The sequence below is a fragment of the Schistocerca gregaria genome, chromosome 9 (genome assembly GCF_023897955.1).
Source record: "Schistocerca gregaria isolate iqSchGreg1 chromosome 9, iqSchGreg1.2, whole genome shotgun sequence".
Taxonomy (NCBI): Eukaryota; Metazoa; Arthropoda; class Insecta; order Orthoptera; family Acrididae; genus Schistocerca; species Schistocerca gregaria.
The window spans coordinates 163969344-163987144 of NC_064928.1; the positions used below are offsets into that span (position 1 = coordinate 163969344).

General features: G+C 38.3%; 1 protein-coding gene across 6 annotated transcripts in view; it reads right to left on the reverse strand.

The window, feature by feature from the left end:
- LOC126291563 (zinc finger protein 501-like) overlaps positions 1-17801 on the reverse strand; it is a 405002-nt gene that overhangs the window by 368756 nt on the left and 18445 nt on the right. For all 6 annotated transcript variants that reach the window (XM_049985079.1, XM_049985080.1, XM_049985081.1 and 3 more), the window contains exon 3: positions 5501-5569. In XM_049985079.1, coding sequence (XP_049841036.1) covers positions 5501-5569 — 69 coding nt within the window. The remainder of the gene's footprint in view (positions 1-5500; positions 5570-17801) is intronic.

A 17801-nucleotide genomic window follows, 5' to 3' on the forward strand; every position in this document is an offset into this window, starting at 1 on the left:
GATAATTCTGGATTCTTCCACTGGGTACCCATACTCAGGACAACCCACAGGTGTTCCCCACCGTCCAGGTGCTTTGGCAAATCTACACTGGACAGCCTACTCCACCCCATCATGTCGTACTCTGTTGTGCACTTCGTGCCAAGCGATCCTTCATCGTCCAATGCAGTCGACTGAGTGCGCCTCTACCAAGGCATCTCAGACAGACCTGCTGGCAGCCTCCTACGTCTGTCTCCAGCCCCCACCCAGTGTCCTTTTTGTAGATGCCTATCTCTGATTCTGCTCTCTTTCAGGTTCTTTTTTGTCAAGGACACACCATGCTACAGGAGAAATCTGCCCACGCTTTCAACTTCCCATCAGTGTTGTACGTGGGACAAAGTGGGTGTTGCCTCTCCCCTCTTCCACTGCTAACCTACGGCCATGCGTCAGTTTCTTCAGTCTGTTTCCAGTTCGGGACCCTTTCCAATTCCAGCTGCTGTTATCTCACAATCTATCTATCTTGCAAAGAACGGGATGCTCCACCGCTTCACTGCTCAGTGGCAGTGACCTATTATGACGACCAGATGACCAACAACTGAGCAGCTGGCAGTCGTCACTTCATTCACAGTTACAAGGTCAAAGGTGCAAAGGTGCTTCATTTCCTTTCCCATGGTGCCTGCCAGATGACATTCCTTTGTACAGCACATAATGACTTGTTGAATTACACAGGATGGCGTTTCAGCAAGGCTAACAGTAACAGCTGCCTTGACAGGGCACTACAGAACTACTTTCCCACTCCTTCCACAGATGCATATTATCCTGGCCTCGAATACATCAATAAATTACTCCACCAGGGATATGACTTTCTCAAGTCAACCCCTGAAATGAGATGATCCCTTGACAAAATTCTCCTCACACCACCCAGAGTTGGCTTTCGTCGTCCCCCTAACCTCCGCAACATCCTTGTTAAACCCTACAATATTCCCAGACTACCTTCTGTACCCAGCGGTTTCTACCCCTGTAACCGACCCCATTGCAAAACCTGCCCCATGCATCCCCCCACAACCACCTGCTCCAGCCCCGCTACTGGTAAAACATACACAATTCAAGGCAGGGCCACGTGTGAGACTACACATGTCATTTATCAGCTGACATGCCTGCACTGCACAGCCTTTTACATTGGTATGACAACAACTAAACTGGCTGAGCGCATGAACGGACACAGACGAACTGTCCGCCTAAGAGATGTCCAATACCCAGTAGCGGAGCATGCCCTCCAGCATAATTCTAGGGACCTAGGAACCTGCTACACTGTATGTGCCATTTGGCTTCTCCCACCCAACACCAGTCCCTCTGAACTGCGGAGATGGGAACTTGCACTCCAGCACATCCTTTCATCCCGCCACCCCCCTGGACTGAACCTACGTTAAACAACCGCACTCCCATTTACTTTTCAGTCTTCTCCTCGTTCCCTTTCCTCTTTAGCCATTCATGCATCTTTTCATCCTACATCTTTATACTATACACCTCTTTACCTCTGTATGCAACCTCTTTGGTTTGAAGCTGGCACAGTACCTACAGTAGAATATCTTTGGCTTTCCTCTGACAACCATGCCTCCATCCTTGCTACCTTCCCTGTTTTCCTTTCCCTGTTGCTTCATAACCTGGGTTGTAAGTAACTAAATCCACTTTCCCTTCTTCCCTTTCTTTCCCCTCTCTTCTCCCTGATGAAGGAAATTAAATTTTCGGTTGTTTTTTGTTTCTATCGGCTGTACTGAGCTGAGGTAAGTACTGGCCAGCCCCTCTATCTCTTTGTTAGTAATTGTTTCACATCTTTATATGAGATTTTCCATTAATTAGTTAAATGTAATACAGTCTCATACCTTATGCTTCAGCAGATAAGGCAACAGCTGAAAGGCGATCAAAATCAGAGTATTCTTATAGGCAGATATAAAACATAGACTGATATTTATAGAAATTAAAACCATTATAAAATAAAAATAAATCACTCCCAAATGCATTTAAAATACTGCAAAATCCTCACGATCATCATCTAAGGAAAGCAGTTCCCCGAGTGTATCCTCACTTTGTTGAGAAGCTCGTCATATGGATCCCATTCTGCACCTTGTGAATCGACTTCAGCTTCATCACCAGTATTCCATAATAAATTGTCCGCAGTATCACTGGTAGCATTGGAAATCCCCCTCCTTGAAGTATTTGGTCACTGTTTGCACTTTCACTTCTCCTCACGATCTGATCACAAAATTACACATAAAACGTCAAGTGATGCAGCCCACATAGCTCCACCTTTAATACGTAAATTTTTGCCATCATCATCCAATTGTTCCACTGTTCACGCATGTGGTTTTTAAATGGTTTATCCAGAGAGATGTCTACGGGTTGTAGCATCAAAGTCAAACCATCCAATGTAACAGAATTCTTAATTGCTAAGTGCTATGTGATTTTTGGTATTCTCAGTTATGTGAATCAGGAACATATCTCACACTCCACTATTTTACAACATTCTCATCCGTCCAACCCTTCCTGTAAAAATGTACAAAATGCCTGGCGGAAATTTTATTTTAGGAATGGTTTTCCCCTTGAAAATGACCATAGATTTTAACATTGTTCCATCTGTGATGCACATTAATACTATTGTAAATCTGGTCTTTCCATGGTCTGTACTTCTGACTTTAATAGTTTTTACACCTTTTGTTTCCATAGCCCTATTGTTTCTCACATTGGGTTCATTGGTGTTTCATCCATATTTCCAATATGAGACAGTGGAAAGTTGTACTTTTGCCTCATATGAATAACAAGCTTATGAAAACTCACAGCTTTAAGGTCAAGATCTTTCTGTAATTTTTATGCAATTTCTGGTTTCTGCTATATTACCAGACTTTTTTTATGTTTGTGAAATGATTGCACCAACCTAAAGTTGCTTAAAATTCTTTGGTGTGCTCTGGATTGGCTCATGCCAACTTCAGTGCATAAGCTCTAATCATATTTCTGATAACGACATAACAATTCTGCGTCTGTTCTTGTAGCCATACTGCAATGCTATTTTATCTGGCCAGCAAGCTAACGTTTTTTTCATTGGTATTTTTAATAGCATTTTCATTCTTTCATCAAACTCTTGCCATCTTCTCTTTTATATTGAATGCCCTTGCTCAGCACAGTTGTTTTATTCTTTAGCCTGTTTTATGATCTTTAACTTGAACCTTGCTTCATATTTCCTTCTTTTTGTTGTTCCCATCATTAAGCACACACTTCACAAATTTCACAAACTGTTTGAACACACACTACAAAATACTACAATACTTAATATCTGCATATTTGAGAGGCAAAACCATAACAATGCTAAAGGAGGCTTTTGCTTTATGACGTGGTGATGATGATGATGATGTTTGATTTGTGGGGCATTCAACTGTGCAGTTATCAGCGCCTGTATAAATTACCAATCTTTATTCAGTTCAATCTCACTAATTTCATGAATGATGATTAAATGATGAGAACACCACAAACATCCAGTCCCCAAGTGGAAAAAACCCCCAACCCAGCCAGGAAAAACCCGCGATGCCATGACATGTCCAACAGTACCAACTGTTTAGTAGGGCAGGACGGGATGTCCACAAAAATGAATATCCAATATGACGCTTTTATAAATACTCAAGATCATTACCGTAATCAGTGTGCTTATTATTATCCAGATGACCACCGTTCTAAACTAAATTTATAGGCCACTGATAGTTTGGAGATCATCTGATATTGCGGGCATACGGTAAAACTATGTATCTTTGACAAAAATTTATACTTAGTCTTGTCTGAAGGTTGTCTTATTTGCCGAAACATACAGTACATATAATATTTATGCAGAAATTCATCTGTGGAGGAGGAGGAACTGTCCTAAAGAAATGAGTTGTTTGTTATTATAATGTTCAGTATCTGTCAGCACCTTTTTCCACAATGTAGCTAGTCCAAAAATTTTACACTGCATATTGCACTCTTTGCTGGCAAGAGTAAGTTTAAGTTGTGGATAGAGAGGGTTATTTTTACTTCCAGTGTTCTGTATATGGATGCTACTATTATTTTTAAATTGTGCCTCATTTCTTCACAATTAACTGCACAAGAGAGTAAATGTATTGTGAGGCTGACATTAGTATGCTTAATCATCTAAATGGTTCCCTACATGAAATTTGGGGATGAGCACCAGACTTTATCTGTACATCACATTTCTGTGCAATGAATTCTTTGTATTTATGTGTGGACTGTAGCAAAATGTTACTCCATTAGACAGAACAAATGGAAGTATATGAAGTAAGCTAATTTTGTAATGTTTACATCAGCAAAATGAGCAGTTATGTACTGAGAAAATGTTTCTGCACTCAAGCATATGAGATCTATAATATTTTAAAATTTGTGCATGCTTGGAGCAGTAACCATAGAATGAAACCTTCTTGTAGAAATAGTAGACAGCCGATCAGGTGCAAATTGGAAGGTTTATTAAAGCCCCTTTAGCACAGTTTCAATGTTTATAATAATGGATTCTTCATAAGGAAAATATAGAAAACTGGATTACATGTTGTGGCAGAGGTACATCAAATATAAAATTTCACCTCCATATTATATTAAAACACGCACAACATGATTATTGTCATATGGTACTTCCTCACCAATGCACAACTAGTGTGCTAGCTGCTTTGTTTGCATACTAATGAGAACTTGAACTGTAAATCATATATTATAAAGATCTTCTTGTAAAAACAGTAAACAGTTAATCAATTGCAAATTGGAAGGTTTCTTAAAACCCCTTCAGTTCATATCTGTGCACTAGCTGTACATTGGTGAGAATGATGCATATGAAAACAACCAAGTTTTAATTTAATATGGAGGAGAAATTTTATATTTGAAGATGTCTTTCCGGTGTATTTACAAGCACCTCCACCACAATACATAATCCATATTTTCCTTATGAAGGAGCCATTTTTATAAATGGTGAAACCATGGTAAAGGGGCATTAATAAATCTTCCAGTTTGCAACTGATTGGCTGCTCCTTATTTCTACAAGAAGATCTATAATATATGTTTTTACAATTAAAATTCTCATTAATATGCACACAAAGTAGTTCTGAAAATTAAGTTTTACATTTTTCCTTTCCTCTATACTGGTACTTATGACTACATATGTTGCCATGTACAGAACTGAATAAACTGTGTTTTTTCTAAGTTAGGTGATTTACTGAAAGAGGATCAGTCCCACTTTTAAGGTTTCACTTATTGTTCTTTCTGTATCATCACTCCAGATAAAACAAGTTCAAGAGATGAAAGAGAGGCAATGTAGGGTTTCACAACCCATCAATAACAAGGTCATTACAGATGAAGAACAGGATGAGAAGAAAGAAGGAAATAAAGCGCATCCTTTTCTAAGGAATTATCTTGGCATTACGTCCAATCAATCATGTTGAGCACGGCAGCTTGCAGATAACATATTAGGATGTAATGATAGGTAAATTTTACTACTTACTGGAGGTTCTTCTTTAACAGATATGAACTCAATCTCTCGGTTAGCAGGCACGAGTGGTTCAGACTCCACCTGAATCAAAGAAAACAAGATAAGTACAGATGAAACACAGAGTACAAGAAGCACAGACAAACTAAGTCTTCTCACTACAAATGAATATGTCGAGACAATTAACAGTCTGTGCCCGACCTTGATTTGAACCCGTGTTCCCCACATTTCATGATCAGGTTCTGAAACTGTAAGATTATCTGGAGGTGAACTTTGTTCAGATCTTACACAGACCTTTTTGTATTTGAACCTGGTATGTGGAAGGTGAGAATGAATTTTGTTAGTTGGAGAATTTATAGGAACTGATACGGTGCATAACTTACTCCATTATCAGAGACACTGCCTGCTTTTGTCTTGAGATCTGGTGGTGTTACATTAGCTAAGTCTTCAGCGTATAAATTGGCATCAATTTTAGCATGCCAGTGTCAATAGTCTTTGTGTAGAATCTGTCATGAAAATCAAATATTTGTGGACCAGTCACTTCCAGCATTAGGCTATCTGAACATACCTCCTAAGTAGACTAAGACTCCCACTGCCAATGATGTATCCTCATATGGTTTATGAATACCACTGCATGAGGTTGTCCTGTTCTCCACTGATACCATTCCTCATTCCATCCCACCCCCTGTTCCTCATGTGAAACTGTCCCCACACGCACCATGGGAAAACCTCATATAGTCTATTTAGAAATCATATGAGTGACAGAGAAAGTCTGAGTATGGTTTCAGTTCTTGTTCATATCAACTAACACCAATACATCTTTGTTATTTTTATTGCTGCTGCCTCATTCTTTTCATTTTAGTGTATTTAATTCATTTAACTTAAAGAACATACAAATTATCGCTGCAATTTGTTTAGTACCTGTTGCAGAACTTGTAAGTTTAAACATATTCAGCTGCCAATCAGGTGCAAATGGACATACACTTAAGTAGGCAAGTGCCATTAAGCTGTGGACAGGGTTAGCTAGGAAGTTGAAGGCTGTGTGAATTTGTGAAGGGATGGCAAATACCAATGATGTACTCACACAGTGGATGGAAAGACTTGGGGGGGGGGGGGGGGGGGGGGGGACACACCTTACTGTGATCTCCTCCTGTGTGCCAATTGCAGAATATTGGCTATAAAACTGAAGAGTATGTTTCCAATTACATACATTAGAACTAAGAACAACTGACACTTTGTATCGACAAAATGAATTCATTGCTTCTTCTAATTTGCCTATACGATCAAAACTGTGGAAACTGGGCTACCTTACTGAAACTTTGCAATCACACAGCAATGCTGTGTGCAATCACATAGTGCCACAAACAAGATCTAAATGGCGACTGCTAGCAGCCGGTTGCAGTGGTGACTGGAAGAAGTAACATTTTTGTAACATGGGTAGGTTTGGTACGGATGCCATATAAGTAACACAGAATTAATTATTAATGGTAGAACACTCATATCTAGTCATCAACAAGTCTTATGAAAGAAAATCTGTATCGAACTTCGACAAATCTCCATCTCTGTATATGCTAATAGCAGCTCTAAGTTAATTGTTATTTGTGAAATTAATGATTAATAAATTGTCCAATAATAAAATTGCCTGTTATTCCAGTCTGGTACCACTTAGCATAAATGTAATAGTATGAGTTGGTTAGGAATATCTTCATTATTTTCTTTGATTTGTTATCTGCTTATAAAGGATAGTATCGAAATCTTAAATAACACTGATAATTTTTATGTTACCAGCATCTTTTGAAGAAGTAATTTTACACGGGGGATTGTGCATACTTTTGGAAAGATCAATGGAATATAGAGCAAAATTCGATTTCGATTCCCTTAGTAAAGAACATATATTTGAAAGCTGCTGCCTAGAGTTAAGGCAAAAATTTATAATTTTATCTGCATATAGAATTCCAGATGCAGAAAAAATGAAACATTTTTGTCTAAATTCCAGTGTCTATTGCAAAAATATCAAAAAGAAACCAAGAAAAGAGACATAATAACTGCTGATTTCAACATAGATCTACCCAGTGAAGCCAATAATTCAACAAAATTCAATGACATGATCCAAATATTGGGTTTCAGTGCTAATGCCACTGATTTCACTTGAGTAAATGAAATGTCTGCAACATGTATAGACAATATTTTAACCAATTATACTTACAATAAAGCAAATACATTTTGTTTAGATTTAGGACTTTCTAATCATTGTGCTCTGTTTATGGAGTTACAAAAAAAATAAAACTTTGCTTAAAAAATGTGTACCATCAAACACCAGTTCAACAAAGAAAATATGAACTTATTCCATAATTGATTAACTAAGGTGGAGTGGGCTATAGATCACAGCATTTCATGTTCTGAAAATTTTCCTACTTTCTTGGAAAAGTTCCTACACATTTTTAATGAAACTTTACATCATAAAAAGTAGGAAATAAAGCAAAATGGATTACTGAAGGAATAAAAACCTCTAGTGCAAGAAAAAGAGGGCAACATAAGGAACAAAAACATAGCAAAAGTGCTGATTTTGTTACATGTGTAAAAAAATTACAAAAAAATTTAAAAACATCAAATGAACTGGGAAATAATAGATATATTTTGGACAGTGAAAATAAAACAAAGTGACCAAAGCTGAAACAGGTGCTACAACTAGAGACCATGATATTTCTGAAATCAAGGTAAAGGATAAAACTATTGTAAATCCTGCTCAAAACTTCTGAATTATTTAATGAATTCTATCTAAATGTAAACACCTCAAACATCAATGTAGAACATTACACAGATAAGAAAGATTTCTTCAGCAGTGAGTAATTTGCAGGTGAACTTTTCAGTATATTTACCAAAACTACTATAAAAGATATGGAAAATATGATACTATCACTAAAAAGTAAAACATCGGCACGATGGGAGAGGATACCAGCAAAAGTGTTAAAAACGAGTCTCTAAAATAAGTGCACAGTCACTATCTACAATAGTTAATCAGACCCTTCAAGAAGGTTATTTTCTAGACACACTGAAAAATGCAGTAGTTAAGCCACTATTCAAAAAAGGCACAAATGAACATATGGGAAACTACTGCCGAATTTCTCTTCTTCCATCACTATCAAAAATATTTGGAAAGGTAGTCACCATTCAAATTCAAAATTTCAGATAAAAATTTAAAATAATCTCAAAAAATCAGTGTGGGATCCAAAAAGGTAAAACCACAGTGTCTGCAGTAAACCATTTTGTATATAAAATTGGCTCCTCTCTAGACCACTCACTGCATACCAGAGTAATTTTCTGTGACCTAGCAAAGACCTTTGGCAGTGTAAACCATTCCTTGCTACTCTGTAAACTGGAGAAGTGTGGAATTAGGGCCATGTTATTGGAATGGTTGAAGTCTTATCTAACCAACCAAAGGCAAAGAGTGCTATTATAATCAGAGCGAACAACTTATACTTCAAAATGGAAAACCATTTCACATGGAGTACCCCAAGATCCTGTCTTAGGTCCCATTCTGCGACTGTTTTACATAAATGATCTGCGACTTAATATTGAGTGTCACTCAGTTTTAACTGAAGAAGACGCATCGGTAATCATTGAAAGTAACAATACGGACCAAATTCCCCAAACTGTATTAAATACTTTAGAAAAATTACATACCTAGTCTGATTCAAGCAGGTTACAATTTAATATGAAAAAGACTCAGTTAAAGGAGTTTTAAAACAAACAAGCAAAATTAAATGATATTCAGGTCAGTCACAGCAACCAAGATTTGCAGGAAGCAATCTGTGTGAAACTCCCAAGAATCAACTGGATAAAACTCTACCATGGGGCTCACATATACATTAGCTTGCAAATAAATTAAATAGCCTGGCACTTGCAATGAGAGTAATATACAATGCTACTAGTATGGGCATAAGAAAAGTAGAAAATCACAGCTACTTTGAGTCAGTAATAAGGTATGGAATTGTATTTTGGGTAACTCAAACCATATATGTCGAATATTAAAATTCAGAAAACCATCATTAGAAATATGCACAATGTATGGCAAAGAAAATCATGTTGTCCACTCCCAAAATATCTAGGTATATTAAGTGTACCCTCACTGTACATCTCTGAGCTGATTATCTTTGTACACAGTACCCTAACTTATTAGTAGCAAATTGTTTTCAACATGATTACAACACCAGAAATGAAAATAATTTTATGGTGCCCACCCACCATTTAAAACTTTATGCTCAAACTTCACATTATGTGTGTACAATGAAAGGAAGAATGGAAGAAAAAAGTTCAGCATAAATTTAGAAACACTAAAAAAACCTTATATGAGAAACTAGTGAAGAAATGTTACTACCGATACGCAGTAGAAGAATTCATGATTGACAACCTGTAAATTTGAGCAGGAGAGAGCAAGTACTTAGGACTGTTAATTTTTAGAAGTTTATTACTTTTGAAGAGAAATTATTAATTGCTTAATTAATTAATTAGTACAGTATTACTGATATTATAAGGAAAATTGTAAACCAGTTTTTTGTATTTTGAAGGTTCTCCTGTACATTAAGTCAATGACTTGAAATTGCATGTCACAAGACAATAAAGTTTCATTCTGTTCTATTCTGAATTTTTGTCTCTTTCATGACATCATAAGAATCAGACTTTCTATGCTTATTTAAATATTGTGTGTGGTATGTAGATCTGAATGGCTAAAGAGAGACTAGTAGCAAAAGATAAATCTTTTGAGGTATATTACTTACAAGTTTTGTGATAAATTAAATGTCATTTCAAAAATATATATTTGTAAAAAAAAAGAGGAGAGAATCTGCAGGCTAAACAGGCCATAAGATATTGAATGCCAGGTCAGCCTCAGTCTGTCAGTATTGCAAAGTCGTTCTGCCCAGAAGTGCTTAGAGGTAGTGAATCTGACAGGCACAATGGCTGCAAAGCTTCAAGTGCTAGGAACATTTTCATGTGTGTTCAGACTTTGTCAATTTTACTGCTGGTTTAACTGATGGAAAATCTTGCACAAGTTTTGGGCTCTTAACTTGGGACATCTATTAGGCAGTTTTATAGTCATTCCGACAGTAAATAGCATTTCATCATGTTTATTTATGTTCACAAATGGTGCATTGTGACATATTTACATGCCTATCATGTGAATTAAAGGTACAGACTCTCCATGTGTTCTGAAATGGCAGAATTCATTGCATACCAATTCTTCCTAGTGTGATTATCTTCCATGCATGTAAATTTATACTGGAGACCTTTAACTTCATTTAATTTGCTTGGTGAAGAAACAGCACCTTAATGCTATTTCAAATTGCTTTTCTCTAAGTGAAACTTTTCACATATTTTAATTAAGAGCAATTGTTAAAATTTGCAAAATGCCTCTGAGCAATTACCTGGTGTCAGGGCTTTGTGTAAGACTTGCATTTGCGTTGCCATCCCATGTATACATTCAATGTCCCCCTACCAGTCCTACTCAGTATGGGTCTCACACACTTCAACAGAAGATAAACAGCATGAATATTCTGTAAGCAGACTTCCTAGGACTGACTATATTTTCCTAACATTCTACTAATGAACAAAAGTCTGATACTTGCCTCAGATGCAACTGAGTCTATGTGAGCATTCATATTCCTGCAAATTGTTAATACCAGATATCTGTATGAGTTGAACAACTCCAACTGTCACCCAGTGGTATTATAATCATAGGACTCTTAGTATTTTTCTTTTCTTTTTTTTTAAGTGAAAAATTTTATGTTCTTTAACACTGTTGTCACTACTGATGTTTTGATTTTTTTTTTAAGTTCAATCTTTGAAAATTCACCTTTGGTAAAACATCTGTTTCAAAACTATTGGGGACAGAGGTGAAATCAAATGGAAGTTCTGTCACATCCCTAGTGTGCACTTGGAAACTTCTAACTAATTTTCCCATATCTGAGCATGATGCAGAAGAGAATACTTTTTGTTCCCAATACCTGGGGAGGGGGAGGGGGGGGAGTCAGGAAATAAAGAGTAAATATCAGGAAGCTTTACTTGCAGGTCCTGCATACAATTTCCTACTTAAGTTTTCAATCCAATGATATGTTGGCACTTTACCTCCAGTCCTCAAATCTCTCTGCCATCTTCTTCATTTCTGAGTAGGAGTTACAGTCAAAATAGTTTTGTAAGTTGATCTGTATACTTCAGCTATGGTCTTCGTCTGGTTGTTTTCCATTGACAGATCCTTGTTTTATTGATTTTAGGAGTTCTTCATGTATCAATAGGTGACACATAATCTGAGGTTTTCCTTCTATAATACTGTTCCACAATCCCCTTTTCTCTCCCAAAAGGGCTTTGTCATTTATATCTTATCAGTCCATTTTGTTTTCAGGATGTGCCTGTTACACCATATCATGAAAGACGTCCATCTTTTCTTTTCCTCATTTACCATAGCTCAAGTCTCACAGCCATACACTGCTACACACCAAATAAATACTTCCAGAAACATTTTCCTTATTTGTAGGCTGTTACCTTTAGAGGCTATATTGTCATCTTTTAATGCACACAAGTACTGATTATTTTTTGTACTTCATCACCACAGTCACTATGTGTTTTAATGGTGCACACATTCTTCTGTACTCTCAGCAGACAGGCCTCCTGCTTGTTTATCGAACAGCTTAGTTACTGTTCACTACTCAGCATTCTCTACATTTTGTAAATGTGTTAACTGTTTTCTTATTTTATATCATCTTTAACTCAATACTGGTTCACATGCACTAACAATATTGTGTGACAATATGTGTTTTAATCTAAGGCAGTAAACAAAAATTGTGAACACACCACTCCTTGTTAGTTTCATTACCACACCACTAATGAGATAACACGTGATGCACACCTAGTTAACAGGATCTTGGTCCACCTTTGGATAGCAATACAACAGCAATTATCCACAGCATGCGTTTGAGAAATCCTTGCTAGATTCCTTCAGCTATGGGCATATGATGTCTATGCAAAGATCACACAATTCCCACGAATAATAGACCAGTGGTTTATGAGCACGGAGTTTGCACCTGACAGAATGTTCCATTCATCCAAGTGACGCATTTATATTGATCCACTAAATAATCCTGAAGACTCTCGACCCATTGCAACCATTACTGATATGTTGGGTCAACATGGAAACATGTAAGGGTCACCTTCTGCAGAGCCCCACATTCAACATTGTGTGATGAACAGCTTGATCAGAAACTCCCGTGCCTACACCAGCATTGTACTCTGTCCTCAGCTCTGCCATAGATTGCTTTACATAGCAGATGACCCCCTGGACCTCCAAGGACTGGAATGAGGCATGAACATCTTTTTGGGTACTTGTGGTTTGACTGTCATTCAACCACTTTCCCCAGAGGCTAATCACAGTAGCAAGCAAACATCCAACCAGCTTCACTATTTCTAAAATGCTCGTTCGGCGGTGCTTGGCTGTAACAATCTGTCCTTTGTCAAAATTGCTTCTGTCAGTGGATTTCCCAATTTGGGAAACATATCATCGCTAGAATAATTCTCCATTTCTCTATTCTCTATTTTAATTATTTCCCTACTGTGTCACATGCCCATAATACCTCCAGGTACCATTCAGTCTCACTAGTGTTCTGGCTCATCAATATATCTGCTTCTACATCTACATGATACTTTCCACTGTACCAGTTATTGGGGATTCTCCCTGTTCCATTCACATGTGGAGCACGGGAAAAATCTTGAAACTTTCGTAATAGACTTTCTCGGGATAGTTTCCGTCTGTCTTCAAGAATCTTCTAGTTCAGTTCCTTGAGTATCTCTGTGATACTCTCCCACAGATCAAACCAACCCATGACCATTCATGATGCCCTTCTCTGTATACATCCAATATCCCCTGTTATTAGTATTTGGTATGGATCTCACACACTTGAGCAATGTTCTAAAATTGGTTGCACGAGTGATTTGTAAGCAATCACCTTTGCAGACTGATTGAATTTCCCCAGTATTCTACCAATACACCGAAGTCTACCACCTGCTTTACCCACGACTGAGCCTATGTGATCATTCCATTTCAGAATTAGGGGCAATCTGCCTGCATTTTCCTTTGGAAAAGACAATTTGAAAACTGAGTTAAGCATTTTAGCTTTTGCTATGCTACCCTCAATTTCAGTTCCTGCCTCCTTCACAAGGGACTGGACAATTAACTTTGGTGCCACTAACAGCCTTTACATATAAGCAGAATTTCTTTGGGTTTTGTGAAATATCATTTGACAATATTTTGCTAAAGTAGTCTGCTGATATCACTGTTGCAACCATTACTATTACATCCCATATACTGATATTTACAGACCAATACATTAAGTGTCAGACATATTGAGAAAGGATAGTACTCATCAAAAGAAGAAAAGTACATCCAATAAATATGGATTCGGAAAGGCTTGCTCACTGAGATGTGAACTCTTGTTCATAGAAATGGCCAAAGACATTCAGGTGTGGATATGAACACAGTTGCTGCTTGGTTCTCTATCAATAATGTCAACAGTGTGTTCTGATGTCATTCTGTGTCATAGTAGTCTAAGTACAAAACATTTCAAACTTTAAGCCATCTGTACTCAGTTGTGTGGTCACACTGGGTTGTTTGTGTTAAATTACTCACAACCCTCGGTAAGAAATAACACTAGTCGGTACAGTGGTGGGGGTATTAACTTTACACCTGGAAGGACCCAAAGATACTACAACACACAAATATACAGTCACTTTAATACAATTTGAGCAAGATGAAACACTTAACTTTGCAACAATCCACATCCCCAGGAATGTCATTGGACAATAAGGTATCACTCTATACAGAACAAGATGCTAGTCTCTTCTCACAAAGTGCAACTGACTATAAACATTTATACTATCAAGTTCTGTCTAATACAACTGTCATACTGCTGGCTTGGTAGAGGGGCCATGTGCCATCTTCAACAATAGGTACTAACTGGGCTTAGTCGTACTGTGCTCAGTTGTAAGTCACCGAGCTGATGTAGTGGCATACAGAATCACCTCTTGGTGTGTCTATGCCACCATCTCTCATTTGTCATTGCTTCTGGCAGTTACTATGTTTAACTTTGGTTCCATCAGGGAAAAAAATGTAAGTTAATGTGGATGAGTAAAAAAATAGACCTGTAATGTTCAGATACAGCATTAGTAGTGCCATGCTTGACACAGTCACATCATGTGAATATCTAGGCGCAACATCACAAAAGCGAAATGAAATGGAACAAACATCTAAGCACAGTGGAAGTGAAAGTAAACAGCTGACATTGGTGTATTCCAAGAATTTTGAGAAAGTGTGATTCATCTGTAAAGGCAACTGCATATAGGACATTAGTGTGTGTTTATCTTGAGTACTGCTACAGTGTTTGAGATCCCTATCAGTTTGGATTAATGTAATACATCAAAGCAATTCAGAGGTGGGCTGCTAGATTTGTTACCGGTAGGTTCAAACAACAAGCATGTGTTACAGAGATGCTTCGGGAACTCAAATGGGAATCCCTCAAGAGAAGGCGATGTTCTTTTCCAGGAATACTGTCAAGACAACTTAGAGAACCAGCTTTTGAAGCTGACTGCAGGACTATTCTACTGCCGCCAACATACATTTCGCCTAAGGACCACAAACATGAGATGCAAGAAATCTGGACTCATACGGAGGCATATTGCCAGTTGTTTTCCCTTCACTCTATTTGCGAGCGAAACAGGAATGGAAATGACTAATAGTGGTACATGGAACACTCCACCATATGCAATAAAGTAGCTTGCAGAGTATATATGTAGATGGAGATGTACAAATCTTGCCTTAGCACCTTGCTCTTTTGACGAGACTACATGTATTGTGATGTCTACCTACTTACGCAGATGACTTAATTTTTGTGTTTACTGTGATTGGGGGGGGGGGGGGGGTGGGGTTATATTCACAAATGGTTCGATTCATTCTCTTTTCTCTTCTCAACTGCTGGAATTGAAGCCCACTATGCCATAATGATATGGCAGACTTGATTTTTTTTTTTTTTTTTTTTTTTTTTTTTTTTTTTTTTTTTTTTTTTTTTTGCTATGGTTCAGCAAATGGAAGTGATCTGTAGTCCATGCTCTCGGTATTGAAAAATATCAGTCTGACACAGAACAAAAGAATAAGCTATTACAGCCAATCTTGCAGTGTCTTATTGTCACAATCTCACTCATTTTACACACCAGAGATGGATAAGCATATGCTGCAATTACTGCACAAAATTCCTGGAACAGTGCATGACTACTAGCAGCAACAGAACACGAGACATTCCCTCATCTGCATGGTACTTTGTGTACAATTTCTGTGTGTGTACCATCTTCAATGCTGCCAGGCCACTGGGTCACAAGATCACCACGGCAGCCTGTACTTCTATAAGCGACTCTTGCACAAGCTGTTTGCTCGTCAATTGGCTACTGTGTCCACCAGAGTCACTATCCGTGTGAAGGAGATTTTCTCCAGTCTGCAGGTGATGGGTTGGTTTTTCCCCAATCCTCCTAAATAGTTACGGTCAGAGACCACACAGCTGGTTTATAGGTTTGCAGTTCACCTGAAGGCCAATGCTTTCTGACATCCTCTTGATAGGAACTTCTGAAGGTCCAGCCTGAAATTTCTATTAGTGGAAACTGGAAATGGCCAATGAAAAAACCTATATTACAACTCCTGATTCTGATCAACTGAAAGGCCTTAATGCTATAACAATTTTGAGGAGAGTTTGGAAGTTCACTAATTCATCTACTGGCAGCCCCCACAGGGTTGAGGGGCAAGTTGTAGGCTCTGTAGTGTGGAGTTCCTGTTCTGAAGTCAGAAGTCATTGGCCATTTTTTAGCAAGAAAGCTATTTCTCATATACAGAAAGAGTACAATCTGAAATTATTGGGCAGTTTTCTTTTGGTTTCTTTGAAGTTATTCTAGGTGACTATTGATGTTGGGCGAGAGTGCAAATACTCTATAGCAAGAGGCACCTAATAATGCAACTAGGAGCCATTAGCTGGCTGGAAATAAGAGTTCACTGCGCATAGCAGACCCAGCGAGGTTTAATTGGAGAAAATAAATTTCATTCGCTTCTGTGGGTTTTGAAGTTATTGACATTTTTGCAAAAGTTCTGAGGAGCCAGCTGGAGGGGTGTACTGGAGTGTTAGCAGTCTGTATATTCCAGTCCAGTGGTCACATCTCAGAATCTTCCAGCGAGTAGTTAGGATGACAGCAGGAATTTTAATCATTGACTTTGTAATAATCAGAAATTGAACCACGTCTGATGAAAAACATCACCAGGAATCCAGTGTGCCAGTGTAGAAAATTAAAGTGGATCCACCAATAAATGTTTCTTGTTTTGTTTTGTTTTAGGGCACAAAAAACAACTGAGGTCACATGTGCCCAAGTCAAAACTATAGAACACAAACACAGATGAGGGAAATGACTATATGTCAGTCCCAATGGACAGAATAAGAGACAGCTAAACAAGGCACATGGGAAAAGGGCTAAAGGAACAACAGACAGAAATGAAGATCCAAAACTAAAAATTAAATGGCCTTTGCCATATTGATTCGGTGGATAAAAAGTAAAACACGAGTGACAGCCCGTGCGTCATTCACTAAAACAGCTGATAATTTAGATGGCAAACCCAAGATGGAATGTAAATTGGTAAGAAAAAGGCATTCCAGCTGTTAGTGGTGGACAGTTAAAATTTAGGAGTGATGCATACAAAGTAGTGGGGCAGTGCCACTGAGCAAATGACGATGGCTAAAAAGGCAGTGCCCAATATGCAGCCGAATTAAAATAATCTCTTCCTGGTGGGAAGGCAGAGAGGAGGTCATCCAAGGTGCCAGGAGAGGCTTAATAAGCCGAAGCTTATTCCATGAAGGGAAAAACACTGGCGATGCCAAAGGGACACCACCTGCTGACAGACGGTAACGCAGAGATCATCGGAGGGAATATAGCAACTAGTGGGCTGAGGTATGAAGACTGCAGCCTTGGCAGCAGTGTCAGCAGCTTAGTTTCCTGGCAGACCGACATGACCAGGGACCCACAGAAAAATGACATTGGCTCCACCAAGATTTAGCAAGTGATAGTTTACCTTGACCTGCTGCACTAAGGGATGAGCAGCGTATAGCGCACATAGACCTGAGGGCACTGAGTGAGTCTGAGCAGAGGAAACAATTGGAAAGGCTGTACACCGGATGTACTCCATGGCCTGATACAAGGTGAACAGCTCGGCTGTGAATACTGAGGAGTGGTCTGGAAGCTGATA